Source organism: Xyrauchen texanus, chromosome 10 (genome assembly GCF_025860055.1).
Source record: "Xyrauchen texanus isolate HMW12.3.18 chromosome 10, RBS_HiC_50CHRs, whole genome shotgun sequence".
In the NCBI taxonomy this organism is placed as follows: Eukaryota; Metazoa; Chordata; class Actinopteri; order Cypriniformes; family Catostomidae; genus Xyrauchen; species Xyrauchen texanus.
Window position 1 is genome coordinate 33,550,748 of NC_068285.1, and position 15,178 is coordinate 33,565,925.

Genomic DNA, 15,178 nt, shown 5'->3' on the forward strand with positions numbered 1-15,178 from the left:
ATATCAACATAATAGAACGTATCAGATAACTTTTTTCCAATGACAAAAAATTTTAACATAACGGATCATGAGGTAATGACAACCCCTCCCCCCACATGTAAATTATTCACACTATAAATAAGATGACGTGTTAACGTGAACATTACTACACTCATATTATCTATACAATGCTTAAAAGTTTATTGCAAATTATGTATTAGTTTATTAATTAGAGTAATTTTAAAGTATTTCCATAGAAGCCTAATGAAAGTGACATTAATGAGACCTATTAATTTAAATACATATTTAACATCAAGTTACCATACCATAGTAGTACTGTTCACCATCCCAGCAAGCAACTTACCCTGATAAACATTTTGTAAGTTCATGATGAACTATAATTAAAACACATTTTTTAATGGAAAAATTATATTTCTTATACACATGTACTGTATATAAATGTAAATACATATATACATTTTAGAGACCGGGTGCATGTTTTTTCCTTTCATAAATTCACAGTATGCCCACCTCTTCAGACTCTACTATAACGCTGAACTAGACCACAATCAGAAAGACAGGATTGCATTACTTGTGATCCCTGCACGGTAAACCGCAGAGCATCTGAGATGTCTAGCACTTAGTCTCTGATCGCTGACAGCCCCATGATGTTTATGAGGCAAGTGTGATGCAGCTGCTGTCAGTGATCAAGCTCACAGCTCCACAGCACTGAAACACATCAGGTTAAACACTTGCACTGTTAAATAAGCGGCCTTGAGTGTGTGTGTGTGTGTGTGTGTGTGTTTTGAAGGGTGTATCTGGAGAAAGCATAGACTGTATTGACAGCACCTGTCCAATTACATTACAATTACAAAACATGTCCATGTCACATTTTACACCAAAATCAAATAAGTAGGCCTATAATGTACGGACAACTGGTCTTTATCGAAAAATGATCACCCTCTCGGGTTTATTTTTAAGGAGTGACTGACTCCCACTTATAACACTGTTATTTACCATATAGGGTGTGTAAGAGGGGGCCCGCAATGGTCTACCAAAAGAAACCTAAAAATGGCTGCGGGGGGGGGGGCCTCGTTTCCCATTTCCTCTACAAATGGGGGGGGGGGGGGTCCTCGTTTCCCATTTCCTCTACATTTCCTTTACAAAATTAAGTAATGCAAATAACATTTAAAAATTAAAATAGCATTTTCAATATTATAATGAATATTGATCATTTGAATCTCATTACTGAAAGCCTATTATTTATTTTGTATTTAAATCAGCATAAATTAAAGGCAGTACAACAAATACACAGACAAATAAGTAATGAAAATACAGTATTGAGAATACATTTTCTTTGCATTACGGTAATGAGATTGAGAATAATTTTTTTTGTTTGTTTTTGCAATATGATTGTATGATAATAAGTCACAATGTAAAAAATCTTAATGTGATCTTATTCTTTATCTTAATCTAAATAAAGAATTTTCTTTATACAGAATGTAATTTCTTATTTAATTTTTATTTTTTTAAAGTTAAATATGTCACGTACGTGTTTTTGACAGCTTTCATGAGATTCAACCATATTTGATTGCATTCCACCAAAATAATCTTCAATACAAACCATTTCTTCTCTGTTCAGTCTGTGATTACTCCCATAATTTCTCTTTTCAGGTTTCAGTCCCTCCCTGGTTCCAGACAGACAGAGACGGGTCGCGGGCCGGTCCAATGTGTGGGGCTTTTTCCTGTTACGTCTGCTGCCCTGTTTCTGCCCTGAGAGATTTATTTCACGGGCTCAGACGGGGCATACAGATCTCAAGTCATATTGCTGTCAAACAGCCTGCCCTCTGACCCCATGCATTACGCAGGTCACGGGCCGGTGCTCTCCCAATCTGCCCGCACAAAGGCTAATATGCTACCATTTTGTCAGGTCAAAAGTAAATTACTAGCATGTTTTAATCATTGGTAACTTTATTAAATTAGAAACTACATTAACTGAGATGTGCTGTAGTTGTGTTTTTGCGGCTGTGTGTGTCTGCAAACGTTGTTAAGTGTGTTTGAAAATGTCTATTTGAATACTCTTTTGGCAATCAGGAAAATCCCGCTGAGACAAAATTCCAGACATCTAGACTCTATATGAATAATTGACCTTGAATAATGTCATCAACCTGTTACACACTCCCCTCATCTCGTTCCAATCCACACATTTTTATTTTTTCCATAGTCCTTTTTTCATATTAAAATTGTAGTTTGGTTTAAAGTTAAGGGGTTAAACTTTATGGAAAGGTTTAGGTTTGGGTTAGGGGTTAAACTTAGAACAAATTACATTGTTTGTTGTTTAATTTATTTTTCTTTATGGAAGTAAAAGTTGTACATTTTTGAATGAACCAGCCATTGAACTTGATCAAAATACTTCAGCATAAGCTCCATTTGCTCTACATTTAATCTTATGGCTGTCTAGAGACACAGTTATGATATTAAAAAGATCTCATTTATTTACATTTATTTATTTAGCAGCCATTTTTTCATTCTTCTATCCAAATGAGAAAAAAACAAGCCGAAGTATTAACTATATTAAGGAGACTTCCCATTATCTTCCCAATGTGATTACATGTTGTGACATTGCTCTTATTTTTATTTACATACTGAAGCCAACATTTTTAACTTTCTTTGATGCATTTAGCAACCTTCTTGTCAAAGTTCTGCTACTTCTAACTTATAGACACCCCGCCCACACACACACACACACACGCACACACCACTAATTATGCAGACAGGAAGAGATGAAAGCAGGAGAGTTCAGAGACCCCTTTTCCTCCCTGACTTCAGTCCCGTGGCTCATGTGTTCATATTGACGACCACCCACCTCAAGTCACCCCACGACTTAAAACATCCAGTTACATTCAACTGTGTCTCCTGTGTGCGATCACAGCTTGAGGCAATATCAATCTCATTTTAACTACAAAAATCTTTGAAATCCTGTCAACAATATTACATCAGACACCCAAAAATGATATGCTTTTAAAAACACCTCTCATCAGGATTTAACAGCCATTAATAACTCAATATTTCTGCCCAGTAAAACAGCTGTTACCCAATTATAGGTTACAAGTTGACAACAACCATCAAAGCAGCCTAGTTACAATCCTTAGGGAAGACAATGCGAGTGAAACTGCTGTTGCTGTATACTACTAAGCACTGAATACACAGATGTCGACTGTCACAGTACTTTTCGAGAAAAGGACACAAATATGGGAGGAGAAATCCTGCATCATTACAACACTTCCTCCTTCGGCAGAAACACATGCAGCTAGGTATCACGCATTGAGAAGTGCAGACAAATACTGTAATTTGTATTTTCACTCTATAGGCAGTTTTCCACTGCACGTTACGTTTGACTTGCCTCAACTCTACTCGCTTTACTTTTCTGAGCTTGCATTTCCACTGCAGTTTAGTGCCACCTCAACATGTGTGGGATTATAGGATGATTGTCATAGTTTCGCCGCTTCTACTGCCGTGACATCATAGTAAACACGACATAAACTGATCAAAACAATAACACAACTACTAGCCGTTAGCTACTAGCTCATTGTGCTGCATAAAGCAGTTGCTTTCTGGTGATTTTACACAAGTGTAACAGTTAAATTGGCCTGTTTGTTTTAGAAGCAAGCTTTCCAATAGCTGGTCAACTTAATAAAGTGAAGCTTTCAAGCAGAGTATAGAGTAAACATAACAAAATGTACCATCCTCCAGTCCAGGGCACTCTCCCTCCCATTGCACGCCGGTTTAGATAGAGTCCATTTGGTCGAACCACTTCCACATTTTCTTGATGGTTCTGTAGTCACCTTTAAGTTTTTTTACCTTTTCCCACACTGTTAGTAGGGCCGGTGGTAGCCGTGTGCGGCCAACAGCTCAGACACTTCCTGAGAGACTTTCACACTTTTCGCTCATCGCTAACGAGTGGACCGTCTGCACCTCGTTTATTGACCACGCCGTGGTTTTGCGCACAGCCATTTCTTTTTTGACAATTCGAAAGTTCCGTGAACAAATGATACTGCTATCACTGTTGCTAACTTTAAAACTAGCGGGTTGATGTCACGTATCGGAAATCCAGTGGCGCTGGTAGTGACGATTCTCTCTGACCAATCAGTGATCTGCTGTATTTTGACGTCACATTTAGTATCGGCTCGGCTCGCTTGGAACCTCAACTGAGGTGGTACTAAAAAAAGTATCAGGTACCAGGTACTATCCACAGTGAAAAACGAGTCGAGTTGAGTCGAGTTGTACCATGCAGTGGAAAAGCCCCATATGTTGAAGAGGGAAAGGTCTTGTGATGCTTAATAACTAGCTTAAGAGTCTTACTTTTTATTAAAATGAAAAATAAATCCAATGGAAAATGAATACGAAATACACACACAAACAAAATGCAGTTTATGATATCATAGTATAGTATAAAACCGTTTAAGTCATTTATTTTCCAAAAATAAGGTTAGAAATGTTTCTGTGTGCATTCAAATCAGTGTGAATTCTCACATACAGGTAAATTCAGGTGACAGTCACAATTCATTGATAGAAAGTCATATAGGTTTGGAATAACATGAGCTTTTGTAAATGATGACAGAATTTTCATTTTTGGGTGAACTGTCTCTTTAAATAGCTCCAGCAGTTGGGGAACTTCAAAAACATCTTTGCCACTCGAAATGAGAGTGTAATCCAGACCCGTGTGTGCAGAACCGTAGCTAGTAGTATGAAAGGTGGAAACGGTTCTAGGGGCCCAAAGGTCCAGAGCCGTTCCACAACAATTCCACAACAATTCAAAACTGTATTATTTTAATAGCTATGGGGCTCAGAGCAATATACTTTATATTCACGGGGCCCAGAATTCCTTGCCATGGCCCTGCGTGTGTGTACACACACACATACAGACATACACCCGCAAACATGCACAAATGGCACAATGCAAGGTGTCACACGTATCTGAGAGAGAATAAAGCTCTACATCCTCTCTCAGTGAGAAGAACAAAGCCACTCTTCCTCTCCGATATGGACTGAATGCACCGCTATTTATAAACAATAACATGTCTCCCTGCTGCTCCTCCTGAGGAGGACAGGATTGTTTAACACATTGTTTCAGGGAGCTGAACATCTGTCTGCGCAAGACGCAGGACGCCACAGCACAGCATGAAGCAGTGGCCCTCATTGCCAGACAGTCTGCAGGGATACAACTGCAAAATAAGTCGATTACATGTGATCAGCTTCAGCCAATGAGACCTTCTACCCTGCTTCTTTAAACACATTGACATAACCGTAGATCATAGGTTCTCAACTGGTTTCCCTGATGAAAACATCAACTTAAACCAGCCTGATTTCATTGCTTTCAATCTACTTACGTTTTTTAAATGGAAGTTTACTTATTTGTGTTGAGACTACATGAATACTTTTTGTTGACTGATGAAACTGAGCAGGGTGTTTGTATTTACCAGCATTTAAGAGTCTAAGTGTTATTTATTTATTTGTTCTTGAGCAAGATGAAAACAAAACCTTAACAGTGTTTAATGTTGTTCTTCTGGAATTTAGATCCGGCACAGAATTAATTACCTAATCCAAGAGGAAAATATATGTAGATGTACCGATGTACATGATTACATCATGTCAATTCAACACTTTTTTGTTTACTTTTTTTGGTGCTAGGAGACATCCCAAATACTTTTAGGCTGGTTAAAGAGTTTTTTGCTTCAGGACCCATATTTGATATAGCACACCATGTGGAAACCCAACACAGTGCCAAAAATGTCTTAAAAATCAAGAATCAAGTTGATCAATGTGTCCATGCTGCATAAGCCCAACAATTTGCAAAATGATTAACATGGCATATGCTGAATAGGAAAATTTACCAAGTAACAGATGAATTTGCAGTAAAGAAATTTAGAGTTTTATTGGAACTTGGACCATTTATTTTTTTTTCTCCTTATGTAATGCAATAGAAACATTTAAGGATATAAATGAGCTTTGGTCATCTAAATAAGCTAAGACATAACCCCCCAAAAGCAGTGTGTCCTTTATAAACCCCCTTGTGTGGGTAGACTGCACTTCTTGGCATGGACATAAAGAGTATGAAATGAAAACATGGTGACATGGAGACCCACTCGGAAAGGCAAAAACCTCAAGCTTGGAATGAGAAGAGGCTCTTGCATGCTTTGTGGGGGGAAATACTTTTGTTTTGTGGGTCCACACCTTCAAAAGGGAGCACTATCACAACATGTGATGAGACACAAGAACAAAGACAAACGTCAGGAGAAAATAACAGCGTGGGAAACCTCTGTGAACTTGAGTTACAGAGACAAAATGAGCCACCCCCATTCCCAAGCACATACAAACACACACGTGCGCGCACAAACAAAACACCATGGCTCTTCATCCACCCCACTCTCTCTGTCCACCAAACATGAAGAAGTTCACCCATACTGTCGAGCCGAGATTGGTAGCAATAACAACATGAAATCAGCCAAAGAGCTTCCTCTCATTCATGTATGCAGTACAGATGACAATTAGGCATGATGTGCACTGGCTGATAAGGATCCAGATGCAGGAGGTACACTTCTTGGTGCTCTTGCAGTCTCACTTAATAGGTTAATAGGTTAATATATGATGGTTACTTCAATGTAAGACATATATACATGGCCAGGCCTAAAAGGGGGGTCTAAGGAGCATTGCCCCGTAGATTTTCCTTTTGCCCCCCAGCAAAGTCTGACACACCCCTGCCAGCCTGATGAGACAACTACTTTCCCACCCATTAGTATCAGTGTTGCATATGTATGACATATATATTACATACAGTATATTATTTAATAATCTGTGATTTAGATCACAAGCTCACACACTCACTCACAGCTGTCTTAGTTGATTGACAGAATGATATTTAAAGTATTTTTTTTTAATTGTAATTATCAAAATTAATGAAGATATATATTTATTTTTCAGTAGTTACTTGTAACTTAACATTACTAATTTAGAGTTGCTATCAAATATCACATGTCATTAGCATAAATTCTGATATGTTGTGTTGTATTTCTACTGTATGTAACATGCACTAAATACTGTAGGCCTACTGTATATATTATGGCAGCTCACAAATAACAGATATGAAAGTTTTCAAAATCAAGACTTTGTGTTTAAATTATACTGTATCTAAAAGACGAAGTGAATACTGTATATAAGATACCACACCACATTTAATCAATGTCATTTTATTTATTTATTTATTTATTTGCTTAGTTTACTTAACCCTCCTATTGCATTTGGGTAATTTTTGATGTGGGAGAGGTGAATAATAATTTTTAAGTGAAATGTAAATTTAGTACAGGAACAAAACTTAAATTACATTTTTTTTAATCAAATTCTTATCAACTGTTACTCATGACTTTATGCAGATTATTTTTGTACATCAATTAATTAAATATTTATTTAAAATACTTAATTTATATTTAGTTTCTTTACCATGCTATCACACACATGTTTTGTCCCCCGATGGGACTGCATCTTGTGTACAAACACTTACACTTACACATACAGTCTCACACAAACAAAACAGACATCATAGATGTAACAAACAACAAATAAAATATATCAAAATGAACTACTGTCTAAAGGGTGTGTGGGAAGAGAAAAGTTCAAGCACATAGTCTAAATAAGACTTGAAAGAGGGAAAAGTCCACATGAACTATTATATTCTGCAGCATCTGATGATGAAGCAGCATCAGGCATTAACAACTGGCAGTTCATGCAAATAAACAGAATACATTTCGTTAAATTTTTTTGAAAATAAGTATTGATGTTGTATAGTTGTGGTGTACATTTGATTTTATATTGTATAGTTAGAAAAATAATATGTTTGTTTTATTGATTTTGACTTCTAAATTGTTTTGAAATGTTATAAGTTAAGAGTTAATACTGTAGGTAAATAATTCAAATTACTATTAATTATCACATTAGATACATTTTACATAATGTTATGTTCAAATAAAATTTTATATAAATCTTCACATGTATCACACTGGTTTGGCTATAGTTAAAGGAATAGTTATCTCAGAATAGAATATTTCAGCTCTGTAGGTCCACACAATGCAAGTGAATGGTGGCCACAATTTTGAAGCTCCAAAAAGCACATAATGGCAGCATAAAAGTAATCCATAAGACTCCATTGGTTTAAACCATGTTTTCAGATGTGATATGATAGATGTGGGTGAGAAACAGATCAATACTATATATATAATAATAATATAATATTATATATATTAATATCAAATCTAATAATATAAGTCTTTTTTCATATAAATCTTCTGCCAGCCCCGACCAATAGGTGTCGATATGCACGAAGAATGTGAATCGCCACAACAACAACAACAAACAAAATCTCTCTTGAATGGAATGAGGGTAAATGATGAGAGAATTTTCATTTTTGAACTATTCTCGTAATGTATATTTTGAAATGTCAAATAATTGCTCAATTTTGTTATTTAAAAATAAATGGAAAACTACAAAATAAAATGTATGTTTATCTGTTTTCATGCCAAAAAAATATATAGAGTTTTTACAGTTAAGATGGTAATAATGAGTTACAATGTGTTTTTTAATGAAAACCATTGGGTAATGAATGTTTTATAAGTTTAAATTCCCCTGGGTCAAAATTGACCCGCAAATGTAAAAGGTGTATACAAGTTCTGAATGCAACAGCAGGGATACATAGTCATACAGTGTGACAGATTAATTTTTACAAAAATTTAGTATATACATTTTTATAATAAAACACTTCTTGACATGTCACATGAACTACCTGATATCCTTCTGCTGGTATTTTGATATTAACTTAATATTCTGAAGTATTATTATATTATACATTTATATAAATAATTATATTAAATAATCTAATAATATGCTATTTTTTTTACAAGCTGTTTTGTGAGTGAAATACCCAGTTTTTTAGGGTACATGCCGGATCTTCACGGGGTATATTTAGACTCAGCAGCTTCCTTGTACACTGTACTTTGTATTATATGGAGTTAGAATTGTTTCTAATTTAGAGACAAATGGAAAAAGATTCACAAATAGAAAGTTGGTTCACAAATAAATTGAATGAGATTCACAAATAAATGTAAGGAGTTTCACAAAAATAAAAAGAAATCACAAATGAAAAGAATGAGATTTACAAATATATGTTGGGTGTTTCAAAAACATAAAGTGAGTTCACATATAAATACAATTAGAATTGAAAATAAAAAATGTATTTACAAATAGAATTTTTTCCTCACAAACACAACTCTGTCCAGCATTCATTTGTGAATCACTTGCTATGCATTTGTGAATGGCAGCACACATTAAAAACTACACACTACACACTAGACAAAATTATATGAACCTTAAGTCACCGTATTCCTCTGATTCATTTCTTTAAAAGTTTGCGGGCTTGGATCTTATCTGTATGTGCTTGATTCCATGCTCATGAGAGCGCTGTGACTCTGGTCCCGCCCTGATAGTAAAACAAAGCATTATTGGTTCAAGATAGAATGTGCTACAAGTGGTCCAAATAATATGGCCATCATCTGATTGGCCTGAGTAGGCAATGGGTGGAGTCCACCTATTTGTGGATTGCCCACAGCTCTCATGCAAGAATTGTTTCAGAATTCACAAATGAATGCTGGACAGAGTTGTGTTTGTGAGTTAAATAATATATTTGTAAATATTTTTTTTATTTGGAAATATCATTTTATTTATTTGTGAACTCACTTTATGTTTGTAAAACTCCCAACATATATTTGTAAATCTCATTCTTTTCATTTGTGAATTAATTTCATTTTTGTGAAACTCCTTACATTTATTTGTGGATCTCATTAAATTTATTTGTGAACCAACTTTCTATTTGTGGATCTCTGTCAATTTGTCACTGAATTAGAAACAATCCTAACTCCATAGTATTAGCTTACAGGTTCACACGCTCACTCGCAGACCGCCCGTCGCCCCAACCAATTGCCCCATTCATTCCAGCTCCGGAGACAGCCGTCGCCCCTGATTGGTTATCAGCGTTCAGCTAAGAAACTTTCCCACGGCTCACGCGTGCTGACAGCCGGCCAGCCACTCCTTTCAGCTGCGCGAGATAACACAAGCGCAGGCGGAACCCGGGGGCGGAGCTCCACACTCACGGCCTGTTGTTTAGTGTAGTTAAGAAGAGGGGCGGGATTAAAATGGGACGCAGGCAACTTATCTGTCACTCAAACTAGGATGTGTTCGCTAATTGGCTATCTACGTGCCCGGCTCCGCCTCTCTTGGCGAGCTCTGGCGTTGAAATTATACCGTGGGAAAGCTTGACGGTTCATACGAATGAACTTCTGGCTCGCCTGACAGACGAACGAAGAGAAATCGCACGCTCGAGGATACGCGCTTACAGATTATCGCGAAAATGAAGAGAATTCACGATTTTAGCTCTTCAGACAGCGAACTGGATGAGAATATTGAAGTGGAGAAAGAGAGCGCAGATGAAAACACGTAAGTTATTTATATAGTGTCTTTTTAATTTAGGAATTTAAGAATACAAGAATACGGATAAATAGGCATGTACAATGTAATATGTGGACAGTATATTTGATCTACGCTCAATGTTAATATCGAATAATATCAGATAAGAGTTCTGTCGACAAAATTACGTGGAATAATGCCACTGAAAACAACTGAAAACTCTACATGTTTCCGCTCGGAGTAAACACTGCTTCAAATAATACATATCTTATTTGTGATCTTTTTTTATTCGTCATTTAGTGGTGTGAATTCTCCTCTTGGATCAATGTCTCCATCCACAACCTCTCAAGTGCAAGCGAGGAAACGTCGCAGAGGGGTAAGAGCATTTCTGTATGTAAAACCCGAGAAACTACAAGCGAATTAAAATGCAAAATAACTCTCCTTGTTCTTTTAATGATGATTTCACTCTCGCTTTCAACAGATCATTGAGAAACGCCGTAGAGACAGAATAAATAACAGTCTGTCTGAGCTGCGCAGACTGGTGCCCAGCGCCTTTGAGAAACAGGTGAGTCTCAATCACTGCACCTGAATCACATCTCACTCTTCATGTATCAGCATCATGTATATGCCATTTACCATGTATTGATATATATATATATATATGTTCTCGTTCTCAGGGCTCTGCCAAACTAGAAAAAGCTGAGATTTTGCAGATGACTGTGGACCATTTAAAGATGCTCCACACTGCTGGAGGAAAAGGTAAGGAGTCAAGTCAAGTCCATTTTATTTGTATAGCACATTTCACAGCACACATCTTTTCAAAACAGCTTTACATAAAATTATGCAGTAGCAGAAAATTATGCCGTGATGTCTTAAAGTCTTCATTGTGCAGTTTAAAATAATTATGCAAATCATATGATCAAACTCCATAAGATGTTGGTTAATGGAGAAAAATAACCTTGAGTGAAACCAGACTCACTGTTGGGGCCAGTTCCCCTCTTGCTATATAGCATAAAAATATAATGCTTATATAAATTTTTCATGTACAAGTCTTGTATTATGTAAGTTAAGTAGATGTTGGTGGGCAATGTTTAAAACTGAAGGAGTCAATTAGCCAATGTTTATGAATATAAAACATTGGGTAACACTTTATAATAACTTATTAATGAGAATTCAAATAGCAATATATTATATTGATTGTCTGTCTGACTGCCTGCCTGTCTACACTATAATGAATAATGAAATTTCTTATAAAGTTCTACCAAAAATTCTTGCAAAGTTTGTGGATGGATTTAACTTTGCATTACAATATCATCTCATGTTTGGGAATCTGTTTAGGGAATTTCCAAACTGGAATTAATTAATCCCGAAACACAACTGAAACGGGACAAACTAGACATCTAAACCTTCTTTTAATCTATCCTTGCTTACCATGTGCCAATACAGTTTTATTCTCAGCCACTCCCAGCATGATCCCTTGACTTCACAATAGTGCAGTATTCTCATGAGCTGTAATCATCATAAGATAACATCACTAAACAACTCTCCCTCTCTTTTACAGGTTACTTTGATGCTCATGCGCTGGCCATGGATTACCGTGGGCTGGGTTTCCGTGAGTGTCTGGCTGAGACAGCGCGTTATCTTACTATCATCGAGGGACTGGATAACACTGACCCCCTCCGTATCCGCTTGGTATCCCACCTGAACAGTTACGCATCCCAGAGAGAAGCTCACTCTGGTCTGGGTCACTTGGCGTGGGGATCTGCATTTGGAACACCTCCTGGCCATCTGGCTCACCACCTTCTCCTGCAACAACAGCAGCAGCACCAGCAGGGGGCGCCACTCCCACGCAGCACCAGCAGCCCTCCATCCTCGAATTCTTCATCCCCGTCCTCTTCATCTCCATCTGCATCCTCTACAGAGGCGCACGCCCCAAGCAGGCTGACTGGCACAGTGATCACCGAGGCAGGGCAGACCGGGCCACTCAGGGTGCCGCCTAGTAACTCGCTGCCCCCTGGACTCACACCACCTTCTGCATCCAAGCTTTCTCCTCCCCTCCTGACGTCACTTTCCAGCCTATCAGCATTTCCCTTTCCACTGAGCGCATTTCCTCTGCTGTCCCCAAGTTCACTGGCCCCTGCAGCTCCCTCCAGCAGCCTGGGGAAGCCCTACAGGCCTTGGAGCATGGAAATAGGCGCCTTCTGAACTCTAAAAAACATTAGATTCTGAACTCTCTGGACACACAGTCAGTTAGAAATTACTTGTAATTTTCTGTAATATCTGACTATTTGGAAGAGATGGAGATGCAAGACTTTGGAAAAGGCTAACGTAGAACTGATGTACTTGTCTTTTAAAACAGTCTCATGTTGATCAGAGACGGGTTCTGCAGCTAGTTCTTTTGTCCCTGAGAGGTGCAAGGTATGAGGCAGGTACCTGCCTTACCTTGCTATTGTAGTAAAGAGAGAGAAAGAGAGCAAAACAGAGAGAGAATATGTTCATTTAATTATTTTAAATATAATCAGAGGGTTTGAAATCTCTTTGATCACATAAAATATCAATATGCATCTTAAATGTTTTCTAGAAGATAGTAAATAATTTTGTTTATGGCAAGATATTGTAAAATACCTTCAGACAGAGAATGATTATTTCTATTGATAATTATTTGCAAAAATATATTTTTTCAAGATCCACATGATATTGAGCAACTATGAAATCAAGTTTTGTGACACTGATATTTTGCAACTTTCCCACTGCTTATATATGAATCCTATGCAACAGAACCTGTCTCAGCTGAACTTGATGAACAAAAAAGTACTTTATTTTTTATAAAGAATTTAAGTAATTTTGGTCAGTGACCTGCAATGTTTGTGCCATGTTTATTTGTTTGAAATGTAATGAATTTGCTGTTGGCCTGGATGGACTACTGTCTTACCTCCATCTGATTTTTCCACACGTGACAATCTCTCAGAACTGCACTAATTTAACTATAATGAAAGCCACTAGGTCAGTGAATAACAGATTTGTGCATTCACGCACACGTTCATTCATCCTTGCCCCAAATCATTTCTCTCTTCCTATGTGAACTGTACTTGATGAGTGTTTTGGAAAACCATATCAGTTTTGTATTGTAATAGGGAAATTTGCACTGGCAAATCAGATATCTCCAGTAAGACTAGGGGAATAGATAGTAAAGGAAGAGATGGTGTGGTACTGTGCCTGTCCCTCACTAACCTGTGTGACTTCCCAGTAATAAAATGATATGTGTAGCTGATATCTTTGTATTTGTGTACTCTTTTTGCATTTCCGTTTGTAGCATTTTCAAAAAAGACTAAATAGAGAGACTGCAACATAAACAATCACATAGACTAGTTTTTAAAAAAAAAAAAACATTTTGGTTGTGAATTAAAATCAACACTTGATTTTGCTGACTTCATTCACTGTCAGCTAATTCAGCAAGATTTTTTAAGGGTAAGTTTAAAATCTGAAATCCATTAGTCAGTATTCATACATTTTGATCGTCTGGAATTGTTGGTGTGTTTGAAATTTTCCAGACAGCCCTTTCTCACAAGTGCATAACTGATACATAAATATGTCTTTCACGCATTACACATGCTTTAATACATTGATGATGAATAGTTCTTTTCATGCCATAGAGATTTCTACATGCTTGAACCCATATCAAACACAGCCCAGGGGCCCTCTCTATGTAAAGTATACACCTTTTTCATGGGGGGGTCTTACTGGGGAAACTGTTGTGGGTGGGACTTCCACCAAAAGCAATTCGATAGCTTCCCTAACTGGCTGCAGTCATTTTAGACCCTGTTTACAGCTGGTAATAAGACACATTTCGGATGATCCGATCGCAAATGGTCAGCGCTAAATATAGTTGTAAACGGGGTACAAGTGTTTTGTGATTGAATAACAAAAACACACACAGTCAAAAACCATATCGCATTTGATGTGGACCAATTTGATGCGTCCTGGACGGCAGCGAAGTACCACCTCTTACCAGTCAATGTTGCTCGAAATGTTGTGTTTGTGCTTAGATTAAATCTCAACTGCATCTGGGAGAAACAGCATGCTGGTTTTGTTCACGCTTTGTCATTATTACTTTTTGTGAAGTTTATTATCATTCAGTAACACTGATATAGAGATTGATGTATGTCCTCATGAAATCAGACACCCTCTTGTCGAAATCCCAACACCACAATGAAAGAATAAATGGACGAACACCGCAACAACTACTGTGATTACTTGGCAGCGGAAGTAACGCCCACATTTCACGCTAAGCATCACGGGATGTAGGAAAAAGGTGGATATAGGAAGTCATTAACAGCCAAGAGATATCCTGGACAATGGCAACCTGGCTGGCCTGGACTGCACAGGGAGGAAAGAGAGCGGTAAATTGGGAGGAGTAAGCTGTACTGTGCAGCTTTGACCCAGAGCAATCACAGGTGTTCACTGAGCTCCTGGGGTGATGAACTCCCACGCTACCACCAGGGGTACTAAAACTGCCAGCCGAAGCTGTAAACAGATTCATTTATTTAGCATCATTTAAACTTTTTTAGAAGTTTCTTATCACCTTTGTCCCCTCGTTTTAGAGGAGTTGATTGCAAGTTGCATTTCATTAACTAGAATTTTAAGTAGATAGCAGCAAAGGTGATTAGTACTGTGTTTGGCATATTATCTA

At 37.4% G+C, this 15,178-nt stretch overlaps 1 protein-coding gene across 1 annotated transcript; it reads left to right on the forward strand.

Moving 5' to 3' along the window:
• Window positions 1-10,330: 10,330 nt before the first annotated feature.
• LOC127650778 (hairy/enhancer-of-split related with YRPW motif protein 1) lies at window positions 10,331-13,753 on the forward strand. Its single transcript, XM_052136413.1, has 5 exons — window positions 10,331-10,518; window positions 10,789-10,864; window positions 10,970-11,053; window positions 11,166-11,247; window positions 12,050-13,753. The coding sequence occupies exons 1-5, from the start codon at window positions 10,433-10,435 to the stop codon at window positions 12,691-12,693; spliced, it is 972 nt and encodes a 323-aa protein (XP_051992373.1). The 5' UTR covers window positions 10,331-10,432; the 3' UTR covers window positions 12,694-13,753.
• Window positions 13,754-15,178: the final 1,425 nt, after the last annotated feature.

What these genes read in the sequence shown, in the direction of transcription:
- LOC127650778 (XM_052136413.1), top strand. Translation starts at nt 10,433, where the DNA reads ATGAAGAGAATTCACGATTTTAGCTCTTCAGACAGCGAACTGGATGAG. An exon ending in CCAGCGCCTTTGAGAAACAG is followed by an intron (nt 11,054 to 11,165) that starts GTGAGTCTCAAT and finishes TCTCGTTCTCAG; the next exon opens with GGCTCTGCCAAACTAGAAAA. An exon ending in CCACACTGCTGGAGGAAAAG is followed by an intron (nt 11,248 to 12,049) that starts GTAAGGAGTCAA and finishes TCTCTTTTACAG; the next exon opens with GTTACTTTGATGCTCATGCG.